The sequence below is a fragment of the Myotis nattereri genome, assembly GCF_964212035.1.
Source record: "Myotis nattereri genome assembly, chromosome: 1".
Taxonomy (NCBI): domain Eukaryota; kingdom Metazoa; phylum Chordata; class Mammalia; order Chiroptera; family Vespertilionidae; genus Myotis; species Myotis nattereri.
The window spans coordinates 26,445,620-26,470,070 of NC_138075.1; the positions used below are offsets into that span (position 1 = coordinate 26,445,620).

Here is a 24,451-nt window from a genome sequence, read left to right on the forward strand (position 1 = left end):
GAAAGGAGACAGTCCATGTTAACAGTCCACAGATTTTGCATAGAAGGTAAAAAATTTGGTATATGATTCTCCCATTTTTTGAAAGCTTAAAATTGGTCAATTTTGATATCATACAGCCACTATTAAAACAACAGCAAAAGGATGCCAATCTTCTCTTTTCAATATCCCAAAGGAACATATATACTAGTTTTGACATTATTATTATCTATCAATGATGAATTTTAATAAACTTCACATACAGAATAAAAGACAAAATACAGAGTTTATGTTGATAAGTTTAAAAGAAATAAAATTTTTAACTGCAAATTCTTATTTGTAACAAATACCCAAATACTTTCTTTTAATACCAAAAATGGCTTTAAGGAAGCTTCATTTACATTTCATTAATTTTTAAAGTTCATATGTCCCTTTTGCTACCTACCCAATCTGATGTAAACATCCAACAAAAATAAATTTAAAAAATTAATATCCTCACTAAATAATTCAGTGAATGATATGAAACTTTCTCTCCCTTTTATCACAGTCAGAAAAGGAGATGCTGGTACCTTAAGTAGTGAGTATTGACAGCTGGCTATCACCAGGCAGAACTGGAAGACCCAGATATCTCTGAAGAAGCCTTGTATGAGCAGAATAGATCCCAAAAATGCTACAAGAATAGCAAGGATGACAGCTAACACATTTTCCAGAATCTCACGATTCCTGTAGATAGGAAAACTTATGAGTAAGTATATCATCAATATAAGAAATTAATCAGAGTGAAGTAAGAAAGTCATCAATATTAAATTCATAGTTTGTTTGCTGAGATTTTCTTTGGTACTGGGTTTGAGTAAGATTTTGGATCACACTGAAAAAGAAGCTAGTTTATGTGGAAAATGAAAACAAATTCTTATGTATAAATAAAGCATGCTATAATGAATTGTGAAGTATTTATTTTAATGCATGATATAGTTTTCATTTCTATTTTTAAAATTTCACTCTTCGTAACATCTTTTTCTGTCAAATTTTTTGCAAAATAACTAACCAACTTGGATGACAAATAAAAGAGCTATACAACAAAACAAGTTTTAAAAAAACAAAATCTCGCCGAAACCGGTTTGGCTCAGTGGATAGAGCGTCGGCCTGCGGACTGAAAGGTCCCGGGTTCGATTCCGGTCAAGGGCATGTACCTGGGTTGCGGGCATATCCCCAGTAGGAGATGTGCAGGAGGCAGCTGATCGATGTTTCTCTCTCATCGATGTTTCTAACTCTCTATCTCTCTCCCTTCCTCTCTGTAAAAAATCAATAAAATATATTTTAAAAAAACAACAACAACAAAATCTCAAAACAGTTTCTAGAAAATTAAGAAGTTGTTCATTTGTGCTCGGCTGGTGTGGCTCGGTGGTTGAGCATTGACCTATGAACCAGGAGGTCACGGTTCAATTCCCAGTGAGGGCATATGCCCAGGTGTGAGTCCAATTCCCAGTAGGGGGCATGCAGGAGGCAGCCAATCCACAAGTCTCTCTCATCATTGATGTGTGTGTGTCTCTCTCTCTCCCTCTCCCTTTCTCTCTGATATCAATAAAAATATATTTTTTTAAAAAGTTGTTCATTTCCTACACAAAGAAAGCAGAACATAAAACTATATCCATAGGAAGATATGTCCTGTTATCTTAAAAAAGTACAGATACGGGTTAAAAAAGACAACGTATCAAAATGATACGACTAATAATGGTTCTCTCTGAATGAAAGGGTTATGAATGGTCTCTGTCTTAAAATCTTTCTATATATTGTTCTATAATGCATAAAGAATTATTCTCATAACCATAAAAATGTTTGTATTAATTTGTTGTCAATGCCATATTTAGTCCTCAAATGTCCTAAAGTTAATATTTACAAAACATCTCTCTACTATTTCATGTTAGTTCTACAAAATTAAAACAAGTTCTACAGAATTTTCAAAATAAACAGTGGTATTTCCTTGATCTCATATGGCAGCTATGGAATTCCAGATTTGCTGAATCCAGTGTTCCTTGTCAATCCTGCTACTCCACATACCGTCTATATTGCTAGACACTGTACTTGTGCTCCCCTTTGGCTTTCTTAGTTTTAAATTTTGACAAGTCCAATTTATCAATTTTCTCTTTTACTAATCTTATTTTTGGTGTTACATATCAGAAATTTTGCCTAATCCAAGGTCACAAATATTTTCTCCTATGTTTTGTTTTTTCCAGATATTTTTTTGTTTTGGATTTTACATTTGGGCCTCTAAATATATTTGTTATTGATTTCAGGGAGGAAGGGAAAGGGAGAGAAAGATAGAAACATCAATGATTAGGCAACCTCCTACATGCCCCCTACTGGGTATCAAGCCCACAAGCTGGGTACTAGTATGTGCCCTGGCCGGGAATTGAACTGTGATCTTCTGGTTCATAGGTTGACATTTAACCAATGAGCCACACTAGCCGGCCGGACCCTATGATCCACTTTAAATTAATTCTTGTAATATGGCGAAAGGTAAGAATACAAGTTTTTTGTTTTTGTTTTTGTTTTTTTGCACATGGACATCCAATAGCAGTGGCATCCATTGTACTTTTTACCTCAGACATTTTAGTTTTCATCTCTGTAAGTTCGATGTGGGACTTCTCTTATATTTTTATTTTTTATGTATCCCATGCTGCTACCTAACTTTTTTTAACATATGGAAGACAATTTTAACAGTTTAATGTCTCTGACTGCTGATTCTAACACCTGTGACAATTACAGTAGGTTTCAATTGATATATTACTTCCCTCATAAATCCTATTTCACCCCTTCCTTGCACAGTTGGTCATCTTTGGATGCCAGACACGGTGAACCGTAACTTCGTGGGTGTGAGAACTGGATTTCTATAAATCTTCTTGAGCTTTGTCATGTTACTTGAAAACAGTTTGATCCTTTCAGGTCTCACCTTTTTGCCTTAGTATGTGGGTATGGAGTAGTGTTCATTCGAGGACTGATTATTCCCCACTTCTAGGGCAAGGCTTTCTTGAGTATGCTACACAATGAAATATGACTTGTGAGTTTCTTCCATCTGGCTGGTAGGAACAGGATTATTCCTGGCCCTGTTCCTCTATTTCTTTCACATGGTTCTTTCCCTGGCCTCAGGTAGCTTCTTCACATACATTCACTTATCAGTACTCAGCTGAATAGTCAAGGAGACCCTACTGAACCTGAGGCCCTCTCTGTGAACAGTAATCCTTTCTCTGATATTCTGTCCTATGGACTCAGCTCCATCTCTAACTCAGGAAGTCTGCTAGACTCTATGGCTCACATAATTTGCTTCCCATCTCTCAGGAATCACTACCATTTGTTGTCTCATCTCCAATTTCTTGAAAACCATTGTTTCATACATTTTGTCTGTTTTTCATTGTGTCAGGTAGGATGATAAAGCCAGTCCTTGTTACTTCATGTTGACTAGAAGTAGCATTTAGTCACCAAGTTAATAACAGACTAAATACTGATTACTATTAAGATTAGTGCTAAGAAATCGGAAACAAAAGTTTCCTCTTGTGCCTTTTATATTTAGGGTCATGTTATCTATAACCTGATAAATATTAACACTTCATTTTTTCTGAGTTTTATATATAGTTGAATGACTCTTATTGATGATTATGTGAATATTTCATATACACATATTAAAATGACCACAAAAAGGTTTCTAATGAATTCAAGAGAACCAATGTTTGGGAACCTTATTAATTTAAATTTTATCTTAAAGGACCAAAGTAGAAAACAATCTCCAACATGTTAACCAAGTAAAAACCTCAATGAGTTATTAGAGACATTTCAATTTAAAAATAAAATCTGCATACATCTTTAATATCACACTATATTCTCACCTATCAAACAAGGACAAAAGTGTGAGTCTGTCAAAGTTAATGCCAATCCATAGCTGGGGCAGGATCCAAAAGCGGTAATAGTGTTTAACCTTTTGGGCAGCATCTTCTGTTGGACCGTAAGTAGCTGCCAGGTCTGGGCTTAGATCAATGTCATGTTGCTCCAACAAATCTGTATCGATGGTTAAGAGTCTATTCAATCGAATCTGCGGGAGAGAGAGCTAAAAGGAAGTCAGTGTTAAAAGGCTTAAAATATCTTTAATTAAGTCATCATTCAAGGGCTACTCAATTAGCTTAGAAATTATCTAAACTCCTTAATTTTCTATACTAGTCCACTCCTCATGGATATTTTATGACCATTAGAAACTTAATCAATAGGTCTTTTGGGAAGGTCTTATGAGGAAAAGTGTTTGAAACCTTAACATTTTGATTGTTTAGCTAGTAAATCCATTAAAATCACATACAGTGAATTATGGGTGGCTTCCCTTCTCCCTGCTACATTCATGGCCTTTTCTCAGTAAGTTATGAACTTCACTGCCATTGAAAGCTAAGGTCCTCTGCACTGGATTCAGTGCTTTCAATGCTCACTTACTACAGTCTTATCACTGCTGTTGTTTACAAGTCCCTCCTACACCCGGCCCCCTTTGGTTTTGGCAGGCTGCTCATCTAGGCTTTACAGGAAATTACCACATTACACTTCTTTCATCTTTAACTCATTCAGACCAGTAAGCAAGTTTCCCCTTCCTCTGAAAGAATCAAAGTTTACTGAATCTAGCACAGCACAAGCCAGCACTTTGCTATCTCAAAGCTCTCACACAGTTATCAGCAAAGAACACTAACCATTTCTCATTTTTCCTTTCCTAAGGAGCTTCCAAGAATACACTACAGCAAACACATAGGGCGTTTTTACTTTTCAAGACATATCCTATATAATAAAAGCCTAATATGCTAACTGTCCGGTTGTCTGGTCAACTGCTCAACCAATCAAAGGGTAATATGCTAATGATATGCTAAGGCCACTCAACCGCTCGCTGTGATGTGCACTGACTATCAAGGGGCAGATGCTGTGACCAGTAGGTTAGCTTGCTGCTGGAGTCTGGCCAATCAGGACTGAGTGAGACTGGCCAGACAGGCCCTGGAGACCTCCTGCGGTCCCTGTCCCTCCCCAGCTGGCCAACCTCCCACGCCCCTCCCCAGCTCCAATCATGCACTGATGGGTCCCTTGGCCTGGCCTGCGCCCTCTCCCAATCCAGGACCCCTCGGGAGATGGCGGAGAGTCAGTTTCAGCCCGATCCCACAGGCCAGGCTGATGAACCCCATTGGTGCATGAATTCCTGCACCGGGCCTCTAGTGTAGATATAATCAAGAAAACTTACTTTCTATATGTAACACAGCCACTATCTCTAAACATTCACAAAGACTTCCCCAAACACTTCATCTTATGCTCTATGCCAGGGTTTCTCAACCCTGACACTACAGGAATTGTGAGCCAGATAATTGTATAATGTGGAGCTGGGCTGTCCACTATAGGATACTTAACAGCATCCCTGGCTTCTATCCACTATAGACCAGTAGCATTCCCCCTGCTGTGACAGGCGAAAGTGTTTCCAAACATTGCCAAATGTCCACTAGTTAAAAACCTTTGCTCTATGCCATCTTACACCTATGGTCTTAAAACCCTGTTCACAACTCTGCATCTTCAGGAAGCTGCCAATAATGAATCCCTTTGGCATTATATTTACCTACTTATACCTCTTATGTGTTATTTATAAGGATTACATCCATTTTGCCTTTCCCAACTTCAGTATACTAGTATACATTTTGATGACAAAGGCAGTATTATCTTTTTACAATATCCCCACCGTATTTTATGTGGCACATTTTTTTTATGTGGCATATTTTTTATACAGTGATATCATCACTAAGCTTCCAAAACATATACATTGGCATAAAAATAACTGATAGTTAACCAATAAATAACTACCCCAAAATCATAATATTCACAGTAAAATTTTAAAATGAAACCATAAAAAAATGGCAAAACCGGATTATGGCATTGGTGAGTAAAGTAATCTTTACAAGATACTCTCAAAAGCCTAATAATTGATTCATATATAGCTAATTAAACTTCATGATGTTCCATATTTGTTTAACAAAGGACTACTAAGAAGAGATGTACTATGGGAGGGCAAAAGTATTTTGCCATATTTTTCAACAGAATTCCTTTTACTGATTTGTGTAGCAACTTAATCTGAAAGCACATTGTTTTATAAAAATAAAGGAAAACTTACCACGTCATGTGGATAAAATCGAACTGAGGTAGAACTGGATACATGAGAATCGGTATCACTAAAATAAAATGAAAAAGACTTTAGGGAATAAAGAGCTTGCCAGGTAACAGGAAAAAAACCAATCATTTAACAGTGTTTGATATTTACAGTGTCTTCACTTTTCTATATCAACTTCAAAATGCAAAATATCATTTTCCTAGAGTTGTGATTAAGAACATAGTCTCTGGCCGAAACCGGTTTGGCTCAGTGGATAGAGCGTCGGCCTGCGGACTGAGAGGTCCCAGGTTCGATTCCGGTCAAGGGCATGTATGTACCTGGGTTGCGGGCATATCCCCAGTGGGGGATGTGCAGGAGGCAGCTGATCGATGATTCTCTCTCATCGATGTTTCTAACTCTCTATCTCTCTCCCTTCCTCTCTGTAAAAAATCAATAAAAAAATATTAAAAAAAAAACAAAAAAAAAAACAAGAACATAGTCTCTGGGTCAAAGTATCTACATTCAAAATTCTTCACCAGGTCAATGAGATTTTGGACACATTACCCAACTTTTTTATACTTCAGTTTTCTTCATCAGTAACAGGATGATAGTACCTTTATCACAAGGTTCTTGTGAAGAGTGCTTAAGAAAGCAACTAACATATTGCCTGGACTCAGGATAAATTTAGCTATAATGGCCTAGAAACACAATTCAGTGTCCACAGGTCAAGCTTAGATTTAACTGTGAAACCTTACCACATTTATGGTGTAAGCAATTGTTTTTGTCTTGAATTAAACATAATTGTTTCCATTGCTCCATTTTCCTACTGTTTTGACTGCTACAAAATACCTAACACACCAACTTAATCATTTTTGACACGAATTCTGAAACTAGACTAAAGGAGCATAAAGGGTATGGTTTTCTAAATGTTTTATCTTTTCAGCAGGTAAGTGACTTTTCATCTACGTGATTATAAGATCCTGTTGCTTTATATAAAACCTCAAAACTTAAAAAAACTAGGTGAATTGCCCATAGATGTGTACATTTAAATAGCTGTGTCCATTATTAAATGGAAATCCTAATATAATAATCAAATGACCCTAGTGAAAAGTGAATTCATCAGTAATGTATTTCAAAGCAGCAACTTACATAGATGAATAAGATTAAAATTTTACAAAAAAATTTAACACATTCTAAACTATAATTATGTCATATGATTAAGATTTCTAAGTTCTTATTTGCTTTTCTACCTTCATCATTATTTTATAGAATTCCTTCCTAAGGGAAGATGAAAAAAGAAACTAAATGTAACATATGACCCATAATTTAAGAAATTCCATCTTCTTTATAGCTAGTAAACACATTTTAAAACAAATGAAAACTGATCATTTAAGATATTTGACCAACCCCTTAAAGGAAGTGAAAAATTTTAATTATACAGAAGAGAATGGATGGGTATGAACTTAGATGTGTAAATATTTTTAATAAGCTTTTTTTACATCATATATTTACAATGAAATCTATCGTTAAATTTGCAACTGTGCAAACCACTGTCTCACTGTAAGATCAACAGGAAATTTTTACTTTATTTTTAAAAACACAGGATAGCTTTTGTTTTAAGAATAATGCTTTCCTTTTCCCATAGCAGCATATTCTATTTTAACTCTCTAGAGACAAATGCACTATGACTAATTATTTAAGCCAATATAAACAAATGTTTTCAAACAACATTTACATCTAAAGGCTTAAAAACTTTAAACACAGCAAATATATGCAAGTATACACACCCTCCTAAAATGATTTCACACATACCAGATATTGGATGCTCTTCTTGCTGCTGGTTCAAAATTCACAAGTGACATATCACAGCCACCAGTCTCATAAAGCGTAGAAGAGAATTTACCTAGCAAATAAGTGATTTTTAAAAAAAGAATAATCAGAATTTTTCCTTCAACAAACACTAAATTTTAAATGTTACAATTCAAGAAAATTTACTGTAACCTTTCCAAAATATTTTAAACGAAGTGATTGGCAGGTAATTCAGCATGTGAACTGAGAAGAAATGTTAAACAGTGGTACATAAATGTCAACATACGTTATCAGGTATAGAAAGTAAGGGATTGTATCAGCTTTGCAATACCAGCCTCCTCTTTCTCCTCCCAGAACATTCTGAAGTAATCATATGAGTGAATTTAACGTTGTTTAAAAGTCACCTGACTACTTGCAAGTGGTGAGTGGCGATTGGGAAAGCTGCTTGTCTTAAGACAGCTCAAACTGCAAGACAACAAATTTGTGTGATTACCTTTAGAGTTCTGTTTGTTTGGTGTGTGTTTTTAGAAAAAGATGAAGATTGTCAAAATGGATATAAGGATAAAATATAATAATGTTGGTAATTACAGTATTTAATGAACATTACTAGTTATATGATTCTATAAGAACTCTGAAAAAATTTAAGAATACTACTTGTACAGACAAGTAGCACTTGTCTGATAAACTAATAAAAGGTTTAGAAAGTATGTTGGTTGTAAAGAAATAGCGGTTTAAAAAAATTTCTTAAAATGAACTCTATAAGATAAAATTATTTCTGATAATGGAATTTTAAAAATCTGTACTGTCTGAAATTCATTCTCTTTCTTGACAATCTATGCTAGTCCATATCAATGGTGAGTTAGGGAGCATAAATATACAAATATAAATTTCCAGCAAGGCAATGAGAAGAGGCACACAATACTGGCTTAACTAAAATTTAAAAATTATTTTTAAACTGCAATTTTTTATGCTCTGCTCTTTCCTCACTCATCGTGAATAATCAAAGACTGGTTATGCTACTATAACTAACTTACATTAATAGAAAAAAATCTTATCAAAATAATAGACTGCATAAATACAGAAGAATTTTAAACCTATGTTAAATAAAATAACTAAATCAGAGTAACAAAGAGCTAGAGAGCTTGGCTTCTGTATCTGAAATCCAGTAAGAATGGATGCATAAATATTTTTATATCACATACTTTGTGTGTATTTTATAAATAAGTTAATCCTATATCCAATAGCATTTAACTTATTAAAGTATAGCCTGTCATTTAAGTATTCCATGGAATTTTTAATATAAGTCTTGTTCTTGGGATATTGGATAAATATTTATATACAACTGAAGTCAATTAAATATATTATTCTTTGCTATTTTAAAATGGAAAAGTAAAAGAACATTATGTCACTATACAACTTGCTTTTACATAAAGATCTCTAATATAAAACTTTTACAGACATAGTTGCATTTTAAATAAATACAAACAAAAATAAAGCATGTCCCTCAAAAGCTTTATAGACAGAAAGCTAAACAATTGAGCAGTTCTATTACTATATAAATCTACAACTATGAATGCTTCTATCAAACTATACGAGTAATAAAACTTAGAAATTTAAACAGAAACATAAAACATGTCTAAGAAACAAGCAGTTTTAATTTTACCAAACATGCAAAATTTCAACAGTACTTTTTATTTTTTCCTAAGAAGCTTTTGTCTACCTACTAACTGTAAGAACACATTAAGGTTTTTAAAAATATACATGACACATGTCGGAACAAACCAACATCCTATTAAGGCTTTCCAAGTTTACTCCACTAACAGAACAGATTCTATGTCCCTTATATCTCTGGGTTGGGAAACTGACAGCACTTCAGAAGTAACAAATTCTATTCAAAAGATAAGCAACTCAGAAAAAAAATTACACTTAAAAATATTTACCTTGGCTTCAGTGAAAACTTAGTAACATTTTAATGTATTAATATGATAACTTAAAGGCATCTTCAAAAATAACCAGAACAGAAATAAGTATATATTGCTTTGGTTTATAAACATGAAGAATATTTTAAATTTGCCCAAATCTTCTTAGAATGCATAACAATTTCACATATATCTCATTTTGAGATTAAAATCATGATCATAGTTAACCTTCAGATGCAAAGTAAAATGTGTCCTTATCAATAACCCTATCTTAACATTATTAGAAATTTAAATATAATTTCTAATGATCATGAATTGGGAAGAAAGTAGAACATCAATGAAGTATATCTTCACGTGAATTATGATTATCAAGCTAGTCATATCATCATAATTCTACTCCCAGGTCATAATTAATTATATCTAATAAAATGGCTCTGTCACAATTTAAAAAAGAAATAAATCCATTTCTGACAAAACAAACAAGACGGAGGCTGGAATTTCTACCAAAGGTCAATTTATAAATGATGAACAGGAAGATGCGTGAAACTGGATACTGACTTAGGACACTTGAAGCATGTCCCTGAAGGAACAAATGGTGGAACAGACAAATTCAAATAAACACTGGCAAAAAAAACTGATAAAAGACATGAGAAATGAATAGGATTCTCTAACTTGTCCTACAAATAAAATCCTTACCACATGACACAAAGTTAAATGCATCCAGACTGTAAGAGTAGTGCTCACCCAAGAAACCCAACTATTTGTTTCTTGATATCACTGATTTTACCGATGTATCCTGAAAGGAGGTGGGTGAACAGAAGGACAAATCATCTGTTCAGTCTGCATCCTCCAAACCCAACCCTGACACACTGTCTTAGTTGAAAGCACTTTTCTAGTATCGCTCTTAGGGCAGACAGGGCTACAAGAGCAGAGAGACATACAAGAGAGGCAACTGTATAGTGTTTTTTAGAAGGTTGTTAAAGGACCACATACATCTATCTATATGACTAACTTATGCACTCTACAAAAAGAGCTTATTTCTGATGGTGATATGAATTGGATATCTATACTAATAAAAGGATAATATGCTAATTAGACCAGGAGACCTTCCGGACAAAGCCATGGTGGCAGGGCCAAGGCAGAGGCAGTTAGGGGTGATCAGGCCAGGAGGGGAGAGCAGTTGGGGGTGATCAGGCCGGCAGGGGGGGTGGGAGGGTGGCAGTTGGGGGTGAGCAGGCCGGCAGGCAGAGTGGTTAGGGACGATCAGGCAGGCAGGCAGATGTGTGTGGTTAGGAGCCAGCGGTCCCATATTGCGAGAGGGACTGCGGGTTTAAGCCCGATCCCCCGAGGGGTCCCAGATTGGAGAGGGTGCAGGCTGGGCTGAGAGACAACGCCGCCGCGCCCCCCTGCCCCCCCCCCCCCGCCTGCATGAATTTCGTGCACCAGGCCACTAGTATTATTATATTTTTGAGAGAAGGCCTTGGATAGTAACCCCCTTATTATCATGAGTGGTGATTATGAGTCTCTGAGGAAACATTTGTTTTCAACCAGACAGAAATTACTCATTTTATTGCTGCTTATTATAGGTTAATGGACTTGTTTCTCCCTAGACAAGAAGCCAGGAAACTTTCTGTAAAAGGCTAGGTAAATATCTAAGCTTTGTGGGCCAGACGGTCTCTTTTGGAACAACTGAAATCTGCCACTATATGAAAGCAGCCACAGCAAAATCATAAATAAATACATATTTCTTTTATTTATAAGCTGGATTTTGCCTTAAGGCTATAGGTTGCCAACCCCTGTCCTAGACCAAAAGCCTCAGGCTTCTAAAAGTGCTTTAACTCCAGTGCTACAATGGAAATCAAGTCACTATGCTCTTATTAATTAAAAGTTTCAATACTGAGAACCAGTCCTTCTCTTCCTGGAATGTTTAACACTATGCTCGGTTTTTAAAACAGAAGACGAAGGAAAGGGCAGGTACAAGAACAAAGAGGCTGGTTTAGAAGAGAGCTTTTGAGGACTGGGAAGGAAAGACTGATAAGACTACTGCTTGGCAACAGTAAAAGATTTACTTGCTGATATATTTACTGACATGGCCATAGTTCTCTAGTTCTGACTTAACAGGACATGCCTTACTTCACTATTAAGTCTTCACTCCCACTGTCTAATCACTAGATCAGGGGACTCTTCTAAAAGTGAATGTACAAGTTCATATTCTGCTATGATTTGATCATCTGCTCACATTTTCTTTATCTTGTTTAAATAATCCACAACAATGATATTGATGACATCACAAGTGATCAAGTAAACAAAAAGGCAAACCACAGAATGGGAGAAAATATTTATAAGTTGTATTTATCTGACAGATTAGCTGTATGTACAATATGAAAAGAACTCTTACACCTCAGTAAAGACAAACAACTCAATTTTAAAAGTGAATAAATGATTTGAACACAATTCACAAAAGAAGAAATATGTATGGCCAATAAGCACATCAAAAGATGCTCATCATCCTTAGTCATAAGAGAAATGCAAATTTAAACCACAATAAGATACCATTATACATCCATTAGAACTAAAATTTAAAAAGCGGACAAATAGCAAATGTCAGGAAGAATGATATCTTGAATTCGCAAACATTGCAAAAACAGTTCGTTAGTTTTATTTGCAACAGCCAAAAACTGGAAACAATGCAAGCATCCATTAACAGATGAATGGATATATATATAATATGCTTACACAATGGAATAATATTCAGCAACACCAAGGAACTACGAACACATGCAACATCATGGTGAATCTCAAAAGTGTCATTTGAAGCTAAAACTAAATACAAAGGCCCACAGATTGTACAACTGCATTTATATGAACTTCTTGGAGAAGGAAAACCATATGACGTAAAGTACACAGCGGCTGCCTGAGGTCAGAGGTGGAGGAGGCATGATGGCAAAGGCCTCATTCAAGAATTTTTTAAAGATGATGGAAATGTTCTGTGGTATTTCACAGGTATGCACATCTGTTAAAGCTCATCAAACTGTACATGTTAAATGGATGCAATTTATCATACCTAAATAATATATCAGTAAAATTGATTTAAAAACAAAGAAAAAAAGACTGGTCAGGAAAGAATCTAAGTAAATGGGGAGGGTTAATACAGCATGTAGTCAGTGAAATTCCCACAAAATAACAACCAAGATTTTTGGAGAGTGGGTGGTATTTGTTGTTTTGTTTCTGTGCTTCATTTAAAAAATACTATGCATCAGAAGATTCAAAAACAGTGTATAAAATGAAGTTCCACACTCCCCAGAGACAGCCACTGCAGAGAGCAACTTCTGTGTTCCTCTGAACAATTTTAATACATTTTGTCCCAAGACAAATGCATCATTCTCCGCACATACACTTTCCAAAATTTACTTCTTTTGCTTACTAAATAGCTTAGCTATTCATGTCAATAATATAGATGCATCAAGTTCTGAATATTACATTATATTGATGTACTATCATTTATTTCAGGGTTCTCTAGAAGGGGCATTTAGGTTGTTTAAAGTTTTCAAAATTTTGGTTAATCCTCACCCAAAGATATTTTTTCCATTGATTCCTAGACAGAGTAAAAGGGAAAAGGGAAGAGAGAGAGAAACATCCATGTGAGAGAGACACATTGATTGGCTGTCTCCCACATATGCCCTGACTGGGGCTGGGGATCAAACCTGCAACCTAGGGATTGCCCTGTGACCCTTTGGCCCACGGGCCAATGCTATAACCACGGAGGAACTAGCCAGGGTAAAAAACATTCAATCTTTTAGTTGTCTATGTTTCCAAACCCTTCCCAACAATGAATATCACTACATATTCAATGGATGAAAAATATCCCAATTCCATTTTTAATTTGCAACTTTAAAAATTATAAGCAGAGCTGAGCTGTTTGCCCATAACTGTAAGTCACTTGTATTTCTTTAAACTCTCAACTTTTCTAGGTCATTAATCTTTATCTTATTGAAGTGTTTTTTGTCTTACAGTGGCAGACTGATGGCTGACCTCCAGTACTCATTCTCTGCGTATTCCTTTAATAATAGGACCTTCCCCACACTGAATTTCGGCTGGGCATATTCACCTAGTTAGAGATATTTCTTCTCTCTTGCTTGAAGTTGCCATGTGACATGGGTCCAGGGGAGGTAGGAGAAAGTGACAGGCACATTTCCCAAGTCACAATCTGAAAGTTTATAAAGGCTACCTGTCCTTAACATTTTTTTAACTACCCCTCCCTTCCTGTTTTCTGGGGATATGTCAACAACTGAAGCAGTCACTATAGAGGAGGTAGGGAAGCCACATGTGGAAGAAAACAGAACCAGCCCATCTGCTAGGGAAGGCTCCCATTAGAATGTAAAGAAGGAAATGTAAACTTTTCTTTTATTTCAGTCACCAACTTAAGGGGGGTGGGGGGGGGTGGGGGGGGGGATGGATTCCTACATTAAAGAATTTTACCCAGCCCTGGTCAGTTTGGCTCAGTGACAGAGCGTCAGCCTGCGGACCAAAGTGTCCCGGGTTCAATACTGGTCAAGGGCACATGCCTGTGCTGCAGGCTCGATCCCCAGTAGGGGGTGTGCAGGAGGCAATCAATCAATGATTCTCTCTCATCATTGATGTTTCTATCTCTCTCTCCCTCTCCCTTCCTATTTGAAATCGATAAATATATATATATATATATATATATATATATATATATATATATATATATATATAAGGATCTAACCTATATTCCAACTAATGCATACAGTAATCAACTTTAATTTAGAATGTTAATCTTAGAAAGCAGATAATTTAATTTAGTGCTTCAATGAATTCTTTACAACAGAGGAGTAAGAGGTTAATCAGACATCTTAACCAGCCCCTGTTGATGTCCATCCAGTTCCTATATTAGCAGTTCTGGCATCCAAGCTTTTAAAAATAATATGCCAGTTGTCTACGCACAGTATATATAAAAAACTTCTGAGCAATATCTAGAGGATGGAGTTAGAATAGATGAAATAAAATTTATCTAGGTTTATTTTTAATTTACAATATTTGTGGGGATAAAACAGACACTCTCAAACCCTGCCAGAGAAAGTGTAAACGGTACAAGCTTCCATAAAGAAATTAAGAGTATATACATCAAAGCCCCAGTGTTTACTCCCCTTGACTGGTCATTCCATTTCAATATATCTACCCTAAAGAAAATAATCACTGCTGTACAGAAAACAGTACGTAAGGATGTTCAACAGAGTGTTCATTACAACAGAAAATATCAGGAATTATATTGAATACTAACAATGGGGTTAGTTACTGGTTGAATAAATTATGATAAATATTAATGACACGAAGAGCATTCATGTAACTGACTTACTATTGCCAGGAACTGTGCACAGTTCTAATTGCTTTGCATATTTTAAGATATAACCTTCACCATAAAACTATGAAGTAGATATCATTATTACCCCTTTTGATAAATCAGTAGCCCAAAAGTCACACAGCATGATCCTAATTCTGTTTTAGAAAAATATACATGTGAGCATTATAAAAGAAAAAATTATAAAATATTAATAGTGAATATCTTTAAGTGATGAGATTACAGATACTTCATTTCTTCATTTTATTTTCCAGTATTTCTTAATTTGTATTTCCATTATAAGAATGGGAAAAAGCCCTAACCGGTTTGGCTCAGTGGATAGAGCGTCGGCCTGCGGACTCAAGGGTCCCAGGTTCGATTCCGGTCAAGGGCATGTACCTGGGTTGCGGGCACATCCCCAGTGGGAGTGTGCAGGAGGCAGCTGATCAATGTTTCTCCCTCATCGATGTTTCTAACTCTCTATCCCTCTCCCCTCCTCTCTGTAAAAATCAATAAAATACATTTTTTAAAAAATTAAAAAAAAAATGGGAAAAATAAAAAATAAAAAAAAAAAACGGGAAATGTTCTAATTTTATCAAAAGGAAGTATAACAAGAATATATCCTGACCCTTTAACACTTCTTCCTTCTAGATATAGTATTTTTATTGTATCAAAAGAAACATTTTATTTTCATTTATATATACTTTATATTGCCCTCCCCACAAAAAATAAACAAAAAATGGAATTTAGTAGTTTTTGTATTCAAAAAATAACAATAGCTTGGGCTGGTATTACGCAGTTGATTGAGGCCCCATGCACCTAAGGTTGCAGGTTTGATTCCCAGTCGGGATACATATCCAGGTTTTAGGTTTGATCCCAGGGCTGTGGTGCATGCAGGAGGCAACCAATCAATGTTTCTCTCTCACATCAATGCTTGTCTCTCTTTCCCTCTCCCTTCCTCTCTCTCTAGAATCAATAATAAATAAATAAATAAATAAATAAATAAATGTAACAATAAAGGATAAGATCAAGGTTGCTGCAAAAACAAATATAAATTTTTGTTTAGATAAATAAAAATTATCTACCATAACATAGGGGACTGAAAGGTCCCTTATAGCCTCTGAACTCTGTATTCATAGCAATAAAGAAAAGTACTTATGATGTACCCCAAAATGCTACAGAATAGTACAAACACATATAATCTTTTTTAAACACCAGAATAACTCTATCCAACTCACTAAAAGTGCAGATCATCTGAGTCTCTGCCTTTTAAAGTGAAAATTTTTAAAGTCTCCGAGTCATGTTTCTGCTTCATAATGCACAGTTGCTGTAAACTGCTTAATAACAAGGGCGGTAAGGTAGTGCCAGATTTCCTTTAAGTCTTTTGCTAGAGCTGACTACATTTTCAAGTTAATAAGTTCTGTAGTAAAGTGGATTATCTCAAAGAATACCTTCTTTGTCAAACCTTGTACAATAATGAAACAAAAGAATACTTTAGAAAACCAATTCACTTACCACTTTTTAAACCTCTAATACATTAATGAAATTAGAAAAGGCTTAACTTGTTTTCATTATAACAGCATTTTTACATGAAAATAAACTAATTTTGTATATATTTTTTCAAAGCAATTATCCACCACTAATTTCATACACAGGGAAAAAACACACATACATTTTCCTATTTTATCTGATCTTATCTGGAACATTTTCTCTGAGAGGATGTGTTATATATTAAGTTTAACTATCAACTACAATAGCATGTTTCATCATTGCATCAATTTATTCAACTTAATTCAAAATAGGAACTGGAATTCACATAACAACTGAGAAATGATTGCTAAACTTTACAGAAAAAGCTTAATAGATATAAGGTTATCTGAATTCAGAATCTCTTGTGTGACTTATCTGGGCACTAAGCACAGCTTGTTTTATTTAGTAAAACTGAAATTTAATTCAGAATATAGTAGGAAATCAACGGAAAATAAACAAAGTCCAATAAAAGTTTGATGAGAAGGAAATTAAACTTTAAGATGTTTTTAAATGAGCAACATTGAAGAATTTGAGAAATTCTTTTATAGTAATTTCCTTTTTACAATTGTAAATTTTAAAACCTATCCATAACTTCCATCATTGAAACCTTTTTAAAAATAAGTCTGCATGGAAATGATGTCTATCAATAAGAATGAAAACCACCCAAATGTTTCCAACCAGGTTTTAAATTTTATACTTATTACTAGGGGCCCGGTGCACGAAATTCGTGCACTGGGGGGGGGGGGGGGAGTGTCCCTCAGCCCAGCCTGCCCCCTCTCACATACCGGGAGCCCTCAGGCGTTGACCCCCATCACCCTCCGATCGCCTGATCGGCCCCTTGCCCAGGCCTGACGCCTCCGCCAGAGGTGTCAGGCTTGGACAGGGGACCCCCATCCTCCCCCGATCACTGGCTCTGGCCCCCGCCCAGGCCTGAGGCCTCTGGCCCAGGAATCATGCCTGGGCAGGGGACCCCCATCTCCCTCTGATCGCTTGCTCCACCCCCCGCCCAAGCCTGATGCCTCTGACCCAGGCTTCAGGCCTGGGCAAGGGGACCATCATATCCCCCCAATCCCTGGCTCCGCCCCCCACCCAGGCCTGATGCCTCAGCCAGAGGAGTTGACCCTCATCACCCTCCGATCACCAATCACCGGATCGGCCCCTTGACCAGGCCTGAGGCCTCCGGCTGAGGTGTCAGGCCTGGGCAGGGGACCCCCAGCTCCCCGCAGTTGCAGGCTCCGCCCCTGCCCAGGCCTAACGCCTCTGGCCTAGGCATCTGGCCCGGGCAGCGGGGACCTGCAGTGGCAGCGGGGGGCGCCGCGATCGTGGGCTTCGCTTTAGGCCCAGGCAAGGGACCCCTAGCTCCTGGGACTGCCAGCTTCGACCGTGCCCAGCTCCCATCGCTGGCTCCACCCCTACTTCCTGCTATCACTGGCCAGGGCGGCAAAGGCGCCTGATTCTCCGATCATGGCTGGGGGGGCAGGGCAAAGGCGGCCCCAGCTCTTAGCTCCCCCCTGGGTTTCCGATCACTGTCAGTGGCAGGGGGCTTCTTCCTGCTTTCCCTTTCGCCTCCCTGCATTGTGCCTACATATGCAAATTAGCCACCATCTTGTTGGCAGTTAACTGCCAATCTTAGTTGGCAGTTAATTTGCATATAGCCCTGATTAGCCAATGAAAATGGTATCGCCGTACGCCAATTACCATTTTTCTCTTTTATTAGTGTAGATTCCGTTTTACCTAAGAACCTTGAAATTCTAGTCAAAATACATAGAGAAATAAGGCTTCTCAGTATAGGAAATAAATGTGGTTGTCTACTATGACATCACAGAGTAAAGATATAGGAAACAGTTAAAGTAAACTACCTATACTTTTAATTAAATAATGCTTGACTAGAAGTTTCTTTTAATCCAAAAGGGCTATTCCTCAGTTTAAAAGTAAACACACAAGTATACAAACATTTATATGCATTCAAATATATATATATATATTTTTTTCTTTAATAATAGGACCTTCCCCACACTGAATTTCGACTGGGCATATTCTCTCTTGCTTGAAGTTGCCATGTGACATGGGTCCAGGGGAGGTAAGAGAAAGTGGCAGGCACATTTATTACATATACAAACATTTATATGCACATATATATATATATATATATATATATATATATACGTGTGTGTGTGTGTGTGTGTGTGTGTATGAGTGTATATATGTAATTTTGAGTGTATATGTGTATGAATACTTTATGTAAATGTATTATGTATATGTATACATTTTCAAACATAGTGTACACTTAAAATTTTTCAATTAAAGGAGCTAAATTTGGAAAGGAGCAATTTTGGTAAATAACTCTACTTTTAGGGAATATCACGGCTATCTTTAATATATTTGATTACTGGTATATAATACCAAATTCATTCACACAAAATTATCTTACTATTGTTAACTGAAATCATGTAGAAAATTAAACTATGCAAAAATATTCCAGTATACTATATTATAAAAAATCAATGTCTACCAACTCTTTTAAGCTCAAATGCAGTTCATTTTCAGAATCTTTTTCAGCCAACTTTATGTGCTATGGAACAATAGACACTGTCCATTAATTGCTTGGTTTTTGTTCATTTTTACTATGTATTCAATTTGACAGCATTCAGCTACCACAGTCCAAGAACTAGCTATCAGAAAGCAGCTACTATAAAAGAAAAAAATCTAAATTTCAAGAGAATATCCTGAATATTCACCAATAGATGCTCAAGTCACCTCCAATCTGAAGAACATTTTTATCTTCAGAACTGTCAACATAACGCATCTATATATATAAAAGCCTAAGCGACAGTGCCACCGATAGCTATGACACACACTGACCACCAGGGGGCAGATGCTCAACACACAGGCATGGAAACATGGAACAGACTGATGAATTTCAGAGGGACAGGGGGAGATGGGAGGGCAGGAAGAGATTAACCAAAGATCTTACATGCATACTAGAGGCCCAGTGCACGGGTTCATGCACTGTGGGGTCCCTCAGCCTGGCCTGTGGGGATCGGGTCGAATCCCTGCACTGGGCCTCTGACATCCCCCGAGGGGTCCTGGATTGCAATAGGGTGCAGGCCAGGCCAAGGGACCCCAATGGTGCACAAATCCATGCACCAGGCCTCTAGTATATACATATCCATCTAATAATGAGGGAATATGCTAATTGACCCTCACACCATTGCAAAGATGGTGGCGCCCACAGCCAATAAGGAGGGAATATGCTAACTGACTGCCCCACCCTCAAAGATGATAGTGCCCACAGCCAATGAGGGAATATGCTAACTGCCCTACCCTCAAAGATGGCAGCATCACAGCCAATAAGGAGGGAATATGCTAATTGATTGCCACACCATCAAAGATGGCGGTGCCTAGTCCCCTCAGCCCAGCTGGGGCAGCAGGTGCACGGCAAGACCGGGCCCGACCCTACGCAGGCCCAGCCACTCCATGCGCCTGCTTCCGGAGTCCCCCAATCCCCTCAGCCGCCCAGGGCCTGCCCGAGATACAGGCAAGCCTCAGATGGCAGCTGCCCAGCCACCCAGGTCGCCTGAGGCTCAGACAACCAGGGCCGGCTGAGGCTTGCGCTACTGGCAGCAGCAGCAGCAGAGATGTGATGGGGCATCACCTTCTCCTGATCACCGGGTCGCCTCCCACCCCTGAGGGCTCCTGGACTATGAGAGGGGGCAGGTCAGGCTGAGGGACCCTCCCCACTCCCAGTGCATGAATTTTCATGCACCGGGCCTCTAGTTTTCAATAATCTGCATGTGTATTTAGAGTGAGATTTTTATTGAGAAAAATCATTTACTGTTTAATTTTATGCTTGATTTGACAAAAGTCTAAAAATCCAAATAGGTCAAAACTAGCCCTATTTTAGCTAATCTACTACCATAAACCCAATAAGAATGGTGATGGTGACTGTAATTTTATAAGCACAAATTTTATAAGTCTCTGTTCGTAGAAACTTTGGGTTAACCTGAGGGAAATACCAATAAAAATATATTATTAACTGACTATACTTGCAATTAAAAATATATCACTATGTTTTAAGTCAAAGCAAGTAACTAAACTGAAGTCTGTCTTACTCTCTCTCAAACACCCTCCTTACAGACTCCCTTGCTTCTTTAAATTACAAACTCAAAAGCCAAAACATTCTAAACTTAAAATGTTTTGTCCTCTCAATTTAGAAATCATCACACATTCTAACATAGTATCTTAGATGACCATTTTCAACTTTCTATAAGATTTGCTAAAGATTATTTTCATCAATATGCATATCTAATATTTATTAATATCTCTTGCAACTAAAGATTATTACAAAATGGAAAGAGAAAAAATAAACAGCATTTCAAATTTTATTATACCTAATTTGGGCACCTTACACCACATATCCTTTTAATCAAAGCATCAACTGGATTATTATCTTTATAAATGAAAGGTAGTTATAATATGGATAAACAAAATCACAGTAAACAAAGGGAATCCTTTCAAATGTGTACTTTTTAATAAGAATTTCATTATATTTATTTAAATTGTTAATAATCTGCATCTGAGCACAAGAAAGAGAAATTGTACAGAGAAATAAAAACCAAAGTAGTATAAAACACTGTCATGAAGGCATGAAACTGGTATTCGAGCAGATATTCATTAAGGCTTTAGACCAGCCGTGGGCAAACTACGGCCCGCGGGCCGGATCCGGCCCGTTTGAAATGAATAAAACTAACAAAAAAAAAAAGACCGTACCCTTTTATGTAATGATGTTTACTTTGAATTTATATTAGTTCACACAAACACTCCATCCATGCTTTTGTTCTGGCCCTCCGGTCCAGTTTAAGAACCCATTGTGGCCCTTGAGTCAAAAAGTTTGCCCACCCCTGCTCTAGACTATACAACCCCTCTGAGAATTAACTAATAACTTATATTTATAAATTTATTAACACAAGAAGAAAAACTTTATGAAGTTCTTATTTGATATTAGTATAGAGCCATAAAGTCCTCAAAGTCAGGTGATGAACATGGAAGTGAAATATACAATAACTAAAAGAAAGATTCTATAGTACAGACCATTAGTAAGCAATTTTGCCTTTCATGCAGCACATTCAGAGAATTCAAACAAAGTAAGGCTTAATCAAAATAATTTTTTAAATCAACATTTTCCCACGTGGTACAAATAATGCCAAGGAATAACAGAACTGCCCAAACCATTCGTATGAGCATTCATTAATCCATTTAACTACCTATTAATAATAGACATGCTCAAAAGAAAATACAGAATAACCTTTGAAACAGAAAAGGGAAAAGCAAATGTCAAATGTTCCTTACACGAAGGGCAAATCCTGTCAAAAGTGCTATCTCAAGAAAGAACTGCAATCACTGTTACCCATTATCTGCTGCATTAAAGTTTCTATCACCAAGATTACATAAGGCCTGCATACCAAGTTCATCGTGCAAACTGCTGCCGCCTACAGCAGATGCATTGTCATGTGATGCTTCTAAGTGGACACTCCCATTTCTCACCAGCAAGGAGGCACTAGCACTGAGCACTGCAGCCTGGGAAGGGGGGCGGGACTGGCCTTTGACCTGGGCTGTGGACTGCTGGCCTTGCTGCCCATCTTGAAGGCTAGGAAAAAACATGGATTGGGGAGACATTACAGGGAAGAAAAGAGAAAACAATAGCTAGAATGAAGTCAATATAGAAAAAACTAATTTAAAAATTTTTTTTCTAATGTAACCTAAGAACCAATAAACTTTGTAAAATATACAGATCATACTGCCGGCTTAAGTTTTCTGGTCCTTAGAAATCTGATTCATAGTGATGAGCGCAGTAAACATTTAATGTATATGTAAATCAATCAATCTGTGACTTTTTCCCACCTTGAACCAAAAAAAGTTCTAGTATAAGGAAAGAGAATGCAGCAAAAAAGAATCACAAGTACATAAAATATATGTGGGTTGTAGCTGTTCCCAATTAAATCCTATTTTTCAGTTAAATACACACTTTTATTTATAACTTGTAATACTAATTCTAGAGTTGTTCTTTCAAATGTTCTGAAATCTCAAATTCACAATGAAACCAAATTTCTACCCACCTGAAAACCAAAGAATATTTATGAAATTCGACCAAGATGACAATTTTGAATTTAAAAAAGTCACAAACTAGTGCAAGAGTACCTGAATAACAAACACCAACTCAACAGAGTGAATTAATGACCACTGGGACACTAGAAGAAGTATAATATATAGTATGAAGAGTTTTTCTCTATGAAAAGCCCATATACTTCTGAAATAAGGCCATAGGACTTATACACAAGGTGTTAGTTAACAATAATTATGTTCCCTTAAATTTTGTTAGTACCTTCTCCAAACCATGTTATGGTGTAATTAACAAGAACCATCATTTTAGAAAATCTTAAAAATAATTTGGAAACCAGTAATTTCTGAAGGGTTATTAACTTTTCTAAATTTAATAATATTCTTAAAACAGTATTTTGTGCTTATACATTGATTTATTAAAATTATTTATCTAAAAATTATCTAAATTAAGAAACTATATTCTTAACTCATTTTATATTTTTATATATTTATTTTAAAACACTGTGAATTTTAATATCAGTACAATACACAAATTTAAACTGATGAAACTCATGAAACATTTTGAGTATAATTATTATATGTCATTCTCTACATTATGTTCAATGCAATACTGCATTTCTATTACTAAAATCATTAGACCTTCAGGAAATATAAATAAGAATGCTACTTAGGATGGCCTCCTTCAGTTATTTTAGTATATTCATGATTATCAACTTCTTTGAATTCAATGTAATGGTTTCTCTGATGCCTATAAAATAAACTCATCTGCTGCAGACTGAAGAGAGGTAGAATTTGAAATAACCTTGAAATAAAATATTTAAGTAGAAAACACTACATATATTGCTTACATCTACAGTTATGGCAACAGAATACATTCTGGAACTGCAGTGTATGATTCAATAGGCACATAAGAATTTAAAGTAACTAAAATTTTATTTCCTCAGTCCCACTAACTAATTTTAAGTGCTTACCAGGCAAAGTGGCTAGTGGCTACCATAGCAAAAAGCTACCAGAATAGGTAGAAGTTAGTATCTACCTTAAAAGACAGTGTAGATTATAGACTATTGCACCACCACACAAAGTCCTACTAGCCACCGCTACTGGAACATGTACCTCCCAGGTTTCTTTTAGCCAATGAAAGGTATATACTCTAAGTAGAGCATAGAAATGTAACATACAAAAAAAAAACAAGTCTGCAAAATGCTGATTTGGCAATGCTTACTGGCATTTTTAAGCCATAACTATAAAAGCATTCAGTTAGTAACTTATTTGGAGTAGAATTTTTGTATAATAGACATAAATCAAGAGATGACCTTGAGAACTAATATAATCAAACATGTTTGTGTCTCCTATACATATATAAAGTCTCAGAAACTTCCTAACCTTATCCATAAACCTTACCAAAATGACCAAATTTCACAAAGGAGGTAATTCCAAGGAAAAATATTTAAGTAGTTCAAGCACTATGTCCCTTTGGATGCACAAGAGCAGAAATATGTACTCAACAAATTTTCCTGTCAAGTTTTTCCACTGAAAGTCATAAACAGAGGTTCCATATGGCAGTTAGGTGTATTTTAATGTGAACCTATGAGA

At 36.4% G+C, this 24,451-nt stretch overlaps 1 protein-coding gene across 2 annotated transcripts in view; it reads right to left on the reverse strand.

The window, feature by feature from the left end:
- PCNX1 (pecanex 1) overlaps nt 1-24,451 on the reverse strand; it is a gene marked incomplete at its 5' end in the record, with an annotated part of 162,115 nt that overhangs the window by 66,455 nt on the left and 71,209 nt on the right. Inside the window, 5 exons of one of the 2 annotated variants that reach the window (XM_081100643.1) lie at nt 546-699; nt 3,858-4,075; nt 6,146-6,203; nt 7,934-8,024; nt 22,201-22,385. In XM_081100643.1, the coding sequence (XP_080956769.1) occupies nt 546-699; nt 3,858-4,075; nt 6,146-6,203; nt 7,934-8,024; nt 22,201-22,385 (706 nt within the window). The remainder of the gene's footprint in view (nt 1-545; nt 700-3,857; nt 4,076-6,145; nt 6,204-7,933; nt 8,025-22,200; nt 22,386-24,451) is intronic. The other variant, XM_081100644.1, reaches the window with a different exon arrangement.